The following is a 6,859-nucleotide window of genomic DNA, read 5'->3' on the forward strand; positions in this document are numbered from 1 at the left end:
GGGAGGCTCAGGGACCGGGGGAGCCGCGCGCTGCCTCCCTCCCTCCCTCCCCGCCGCGCCCGCCCTTATAAGCGGCAGCGGCGGCGGCGGAGCCCGGAGCAGCGGCCCGCGGAGCGCCGCCTCCGGCACGGCCCGGCCCGGCATGGGCTCCGCGCACTCCGTGCCCGCAGAGATGCGGGAGCTGGCGGACAGGACCGGCTGTGAGTACGGACCCAGGGTGCCCGCAGCAGAGCTGCCAGCCCCGAACCGCGGAGCCCTGCGGAGGGACAAGCGGTGTCCGCGGGGGGGGGGGGGGGGGGATGCAGCATCGCACCGGGGGATGGAGGCGGTGGGGGGTGAAAGTAGGGGTGTATCCGTGTCACACCGGGTGCTGGCTTGTCACCGGGGGGGTGCAGCAGTGTCACCCCCGTGCCGCACCGCTGCCAGCAGGGACATGGAGCGTGCACATGGGTGAGCCCCAGCGCGGCACTGCGCACCCCCAGCACTGCTGCAGGGAGCTGGGTGTCCCCCCTCCCGTGCTGCTGTGCCCAGGGCCCCCGGTCCCCCTGCAGTGCTGCCGGCCCTGGTGCTGTGCTAATGGCCGGTGGTGCGGGGATAGAACGGGGGGGGGGGGGGGGGGCGGTGCAGCAAGGATGTGGCCTAAGGCTCCGGGCAGGGGGTGGTGGAGGTGAATGTCATCACTCCAGGATGCCCACAGACGTAGCCAGCTCTGGGCACAGGGATCGGGATGCTCCTGCTCGGCTCCTCCAGCTCCTGCCGTACCGGGAGGGGTGGTGATGGAGGGAGGAGGCAGCGCTGCCTATGGACAAAGGATGTGCCGGGTCTCAGAGGGGCCATCAGCTCCCCCCGGTCCTGCCCCTACGGATCTTAAGCTCGCATCTTCCTCCCCTCTCCTCCTCCTGCCGTGAGGGCTGAGCACGGCAGCACCCACTGGGGTGACCTCAGCCCTCCCTGCAGGAGCCGGGTGGGTCCATGGGGTGTGAGCAGCAGCTCAGAGCGGGAGAGAAACCGCCCCATCCCTGGCAGTGTTCAAGGCCAGGTTGGACACAGGGGCTTGGAGCAGCTGCTGCAGTGGAAGGTGTCCCTGCCTGTGGCAGGGATTGGAGCTGGAGGAGCTTTAAGGTTCCTCCCAACCCACTCTGATCCTATGAGGCTTCCGGCAGGGCAGGCAGCACCTGGGCACAGGCAGCGCTGCCTGAGGCCATTCTGCAGCACCTGCCCACGGGAGGCACCTTCCCACGTCCGGTGTCCCTGTGAAGGGTTCACAAAGGCACCACCCACCGAAACCAGAGGCTGGGAGGGGATGGAAGCAGGCGCACGCTGACCCCCATGGCTCCCTCCCTCCCACCGGGCTGTGGCTGCTGCTGTCGGAACCTGAGGAATGCACGTTCCTGACCGGTTGCTGGTGGGGTTCGGCCTCAGGGAGGGGATCCCAGCTCCCCTTGGTCCCTTGGGAGCTGCAGGGATGGGACAGGGCTCCCTGTGGGTCTCCAGATGTGCTCGTGGCACGTTCCATCGCCTTCTTCCCCTTGCTTTCCACCCCAAAAGCTGCAGGGGGCACCTATGGGTGCCTGGGGCCGCTGGGGCCAGTTCCCATCCCTGCTTGATGATGAAGCTGCCACAGAGGCATCTGCCCTGTCCTGAACCGGCTCTTCCTGGGACAACATGATCTGTGCCTGCATCCCAGGTGGTCTTGCAAGGCAAACCCCAGCACCGCGCAGGGCCGAGCCCCTCCAGCCCATCTCTTCCCCTTTGCTGAAGCAGCAGAAACCAGTGCAGGCTGGGAAAGAGCAAACCCATCACCTGCAGTTTAAATACCACATTTCCCCTTACAGCATCAGCTGCTGTGCTTGAGCAGGGGCCTGCAGCACCCGAGTGCTGGGGCTGTGTCTCAGGGATGCAGCAGCCTCCGCTGCCCTTGAGCCGCTGCTGCTGGCAGCAGAGCACTGCCCTTTGTGCAGGTGCAGCTTCACCTCTGAGGACAGTGCAGTCCTCCGGGAGCCGCCTGCACCGCAGCCCCGTGCTGAAGCTCGGCTGGGAGAGGAGGGCCTGGGTGTGGGGATGCAAATCCCTCCTCTCTGCCTTGCGGATGGGAGCCGGATGCGGACCGACCGGGAGCATCCAACCCGTGACCCCGGGTTTCTGTCATGTCCTTGTCTGGGATGCTTGAGAGATCAAAGGGTTTGGTGCGCAACCAAGGGGCAGATGCTGAAGGCCTGGTGGCCCAGCTGCTCCCATGGTGACGGTGATGTTGTCAAGGCAGAAAGCAAAAGGTCACTTCTCCATGGCCAAAATTGGAAAGCAAAGTCCAGAGGAAGTTTCCATGTGGATGTGGGCAGCAGCAGAGCGTCATGCAGAGAGGGATTAGGGGAGAAAAACACCATAGGGGTGAACTGGTGCCCCTTCACCCAGGCATCACTGCCTCAGAGCCAGCGGGTTTGGGGGGGGGCCCCCAAAGCTTATCAACAGGGGGCTTAAATGGCTTGATCCCGCAAACCAGAGCGGGCACAGGGCCCCAGTGACAAGCACAGATGGGGTTTCCAGGCCATTAATAGAGGTCTGGAAATGCTCAGCCTTCTTGATCAATACAGGTTCTATTTCAAGGCTGGGAAACAGGAGTCAGAAGCAGAGCAAAGGACATGAAACATAATGAAAGAGAGAAGGGAGCCGGCCAGCCCCAAGCTCAGCACCAACCTGTTGGCCTTCAGCCACAGCAGTTAACTGTTTGCATCCCCTCAGTTGTACTTTGGGATGCTTTTCTCTTGCTCCATGGCACTGGAAAGGGCTGATGGTCAGTGGCTTGGCTTCAGCCAGGGCTGCTGCAAGCCTGTGGCTCCAGTTGGTGCCTGGGTAGACTCCATCCACTCCTACAAACAAAGCTGGGAGCTGCTTCCCTGGCTCCTGGGAACGGCCACTGTCAATATTTGCACAAGAGTTGGGCTCTGCATGTTCTGAGGCTTTGCAGAGCTTGGTTATGGCCTGTAGAGAACAGCTGGGACTACATCATGTACCCTGAGTCATGGGAGTGAGGAGGAGGAAGGATGTTGCTGAGCCTCACACTGTAATCTCGGTGCTGTGGGTCCCCAAGGAAGGGGCTGCTGGCACCCCAGTTTCAGCCCTAAGGTTCTGGGCCTTGGGCCTCCCTATGGGACTCAGCACCCACCTCTATGGACTGTGGTTTCCACGTGTCCCAGTCCCATTACAAGCAGCTGTAATGGCTGTTTCAAAACTGGGCTTTGCTTTTTGGATACCAAATCATCTCCTCTGTGTTCAGCATTCCCCCTGCTGCTGTCAGCTTTGGTCGCTCCTTTTTATCAGTGTTATCTATTTGAAGGGTGGGTCTGCTACAGAAGACCCTAAACAGGGAGGTGGGATCCTGCCATGCAGCCCCCAGGGAGTTTCATAGAATCATGGAATCCCAGCCTGGATTGGGTGAAGAAACCTTAAAGCTCACCCAGGGACACCTTCCACTCGACCAGGTTGCTCAAAGCCCCATAGGGCTCCATAGAGCCACCAAAGGGAAACAGGGACAAGCCCCTGCCCTGCTGCTGGGGGAGATGCAGGAGCCATTGGTCTGTTTCTGGTGGGCTTTGGTGCTGTCCCCTCTATGGCAGATTTTGGTACCCACCTCATGTCCCATGGGCGCTGCAGATGGGTCCATGGGTGCTGCCCCCCCCACCATCACCTCTCTCTTTTCCCCCCCAGTCACCTCTGAGCAGATCGAGCACCTGCACCGGCGCTTCAAGCAGCTGAGCCAGGACCAGCTCACAATCCGGTACAGTGCTTCCAGGGGCTGGGAATGCTGCTGAGGCAGGGGGAGGGGGGGGGGGGGGATGGGGATGTCCAGCTCCCTGAGCTACGAGCATGAATGTGTCCTGCCCCTGTCATCCCATGTTCATGCTGAGCTGGTTCTCTGCAGTGTGGCATTAAGGACACGAGGAAATGAGCTGGTGAGTGGTGATCCCAGAGCAGGGCTGCTCCAGACAGGTCATGGTATCAGGGAATCCCAGCCTGGTTTGGGTTGGAAGGGACCTTAAAGCTCCTCCAGCTCCAACCCCTGCCACAGGCAGGGACCCCTTCCACTGGAGCAGCTGCTCCAAGCCCCTGTGTCCAACCTGGCCTTGAACACTGCCAGGGATGGGGCAGACACAGCTTCTCTGGGCACCCTGTGCCAGGGCCTCAGCACCCTCACAGGGAACAGCTTCTGCCTCGTCTCCAACCTGAACCTCCCCTGTGTTCTTTTTAACCCATTACCCCACAGCTCTGAACCCAGTTTTGGGGAGGGCAGTGACACAGCAGGGTTTGCAGTTGCCCTTTATCCCCCTCCTTGACATATGTGCAGGCTGCTGTGCTCCAAAGCCACAATTCCACTTCCTTGGGAAAGCTCCAGCGCATCCCATTGGTGTCACCAGCTCAGCTTCCCCACCACCCACAGGTCATCTCTTGGCTCTTTGCTCTATAGGAGCCCAACAGCAAAGCACCAGCACAGGCTCATCCCGATGTCTGCGCTGCACAACTGGGTGGCAGCAAGGATGCAGTGGGATGATATGGGGCAGAGGGAGCCGAGGGAAGGGTGGGCAGCAGAAGCTCCTTCTCTTGCCTTATTGAGCCTCATTTGGGATATTATTCCTGGGAAAAGCCTGAAAACCATGCGGGCATTTTGCTTTCAGAGAGCCCCAGCATCAGCTCCATGCTGCTGTGTCCCAGTGCATCCCAACCACACTTCAGTGGGACAAACCTTCACCAAGCACAGAAGGATGCAATATGGAAGGAGCGTGGCCTGTTCTCAGCCTGAGCTGGGGCAACAAGGGGGTTTCATGTCAAACCTCTTTGTACCCAGTGATTGTTTTGGGGGGATGGGGTCAGGGCTCCTGCCCAAGCTCTGTGGTGGCAGTGGCAGCATCTCCGTCCTCCTCAGCTCCCTCCCACTTCCCTGTTTCCTTTTTGCAGCAAGGAGAATTTCGACAGCATTCCCGATTTGGAATTCAACCCAATCAGGGGGAAAATCGTCCATGCCTTTTTCGACAAGAGGTAAGAGCAGCCCCAGCACTGGCTTATCCTCTGCAAGGATGCGACTGGGCAAAGATCTCCTTAAAGAGTGGGATGGAGCCAGGATGGGAATTACAGCCACTGAGATGGGTCCTGGGGATAAAAGAGCCCTGAAGCTTTGCCAAGGGATGCGCTGGGCTCTGTGGTGGGCAGAGGGGGGGTTCTGGCTGTCACCAGCAGTGCTGCTCTTGGCAGGAACCTGCGGCAGGAGTCGGATGGGCTGGCGGATGAGATAAACTTCGAGGACTTCCTGACCATCATGTCCTACTTCAGACCCATCGAGATGAACATGGACGAGGAGCAGCTCGACCGCTTCCGGAAAGAGAAACTCAAATGTGAGGCTTGCCCAACGCCCAGGGCTGGCGGGGATGGAGGGAGGGATGGATGGAGGGAAGGAGGGAGGGAGGGAGGGATGGAGGGAAGAAGGGAGGGAGGGATGGATGGATGGATGGATGGATGGAGGGAGGGAGGGATGGATGATGGATGGATGGATGGGTGGTGGGAAGAGGCTCTCTGACCCTGCCATGCTTTTCTCATCTCTCCCAGTCCTCTTCCACATGTACGACTCAGACCATGATGGGAAGATCACTCTGCAGGAGTACAGAAATGTAATGTATGGTCCCTCCCACCCCATCACCACCGAATCCCCAGCTCCAGCCCTGACCCCCTGCCTTGTAGGTGGTGGAGGAGCTGCTGTCTGGGAACCCCCACCTGGAGAAGGAATCAGCCCGGTCCATTGCAGACGGGGCCATGATGGAGGCAGCCAGCATCTGTGTGGGACAAATGGTGGGAGCTGGTTCCTTGCCCTGTCATGGTACAGAGGCACCGAAATGGCATCAAAAGGGGGCTGGGAAATGTTCCTCCTGGCTGGGCATCTCCCCTGTCCCCAGGGCCACAAGCAACCAGCCCCATAAAGCATCACCCTCACTGCTTGGGGCTTTAATGCTTGTTAAAAAGGCAGCTCTGTGCAGCCATGGTGTTTCTGGGAACCAGTCTGGGGCTGGCCATAGGGTACAGTGTGGGGCCATCACTGTGCACCCATGGGAGACTTGTCCCATCCCCTGGTCACCCAGTGCCCCATTGGCCCTATAGGGCAGCCGTAACCTTTTCTCTCTTGCTGCCCATAGGGACCAGACCAGGTCTATGAGGGCATCACCTTCGAAGACTTCCTTAAGGTTGGTGGCACCTCCATTTGTGTCCCCAGGACGAGGGTGCCAGGGGGTTGTGGGGTTCCCCCCACCCCACTCACACCCTTCCCCTTGCAGATGTGGCAGGGGATTGACATTGAAACCAAGATGCACGTCCGCTTCCTCAACGTGGACACCATCGCACACTGCTACTGACCCTGCCTCCTCCTGGCACCCGGAGGAGGAGCAGGAGGAAGAGGATGAGGACAAGGAGGAGGAAGATGAAGAGGACTCTGCAGCAGCTCCATGCTCCTGGCACCAAGCACTATATCCTGCGTGCCTGTCCCATTGTGGGGCTGCCCTCTGCTCTCTAGAAACATAAGAGGCTTTTATCTGTAATAAAATGTATTTCTCTTTTTAATCCTTGCTGAGAAATACTCCATCCATCCATCCATCCATCCATGCATCCACCGTCCCATCCATCCATCCATCCATCCATCCATCAATGCATCCATCCCTCTATCCATCCATCCCTCCATCCGCATCCCAGGGCCTAAGGGGTCTCTCCCTGCGCAGAAAGCACACACAGATCCTGGTTTTCCCACAAATCTGAATGCTGATCCTCTGCCATGTGCTGCTCTGGGGAAGCAGCTGCCCAGTGTGCGCTCTAAGGGCTGATCCCT

At 59.6% G+C, this 6,859-nt stretch overlaps 1 protein-coding gene across 1 annotated transcript; it reads left to right on the top strand.

Moving 5' to 3' along the window:
- The first annotated feature begins 91 nt into the window (after window positions 1–91).
- TESC (tescalcin) lies at window positions 92–6,597 on the top strand. The gene is made up of 8 exons (XM_034068438.1): window positions 92–200; window positions 3,706–3,775; window positions 4,951–5,031; window positions 5,245–5,384; window positions 5,596–5,657; window positions 5,728–5,835; window positions 6,177–6,224; window positions 6,315–6,597. The coding sequence occupies exons 1-8, from the start codon at window positions 143–145 to the stop codon at window positions 6,390–6,392; spliced, it is 645 nt and encodes a 214-aa protein (XP_033924329.1). The 5' UTR covers window positions 92–142; the 3' UTR covers window positions 6,393–6,597.
- Window positions 6,598–6,859: the final 262 nt, after the last annotated feature.

This window comes from Melopsittacus undulatus, chromosome 12 (assembly GCF_012275295.1).
Source record: "Melopsittacus undulatus isolate bMelUnd1 chromosome 12, bMelUnd1.mat.Z, whole genome shotgun sequence".
NCBI classification, from domain to species: domain Eukaryota; kingdom Metazoa; phylum Chordata; class Aves; order Psittaciformes; family Psittaculidae; genus Melopsittacus; species Melopsittacus undulatus.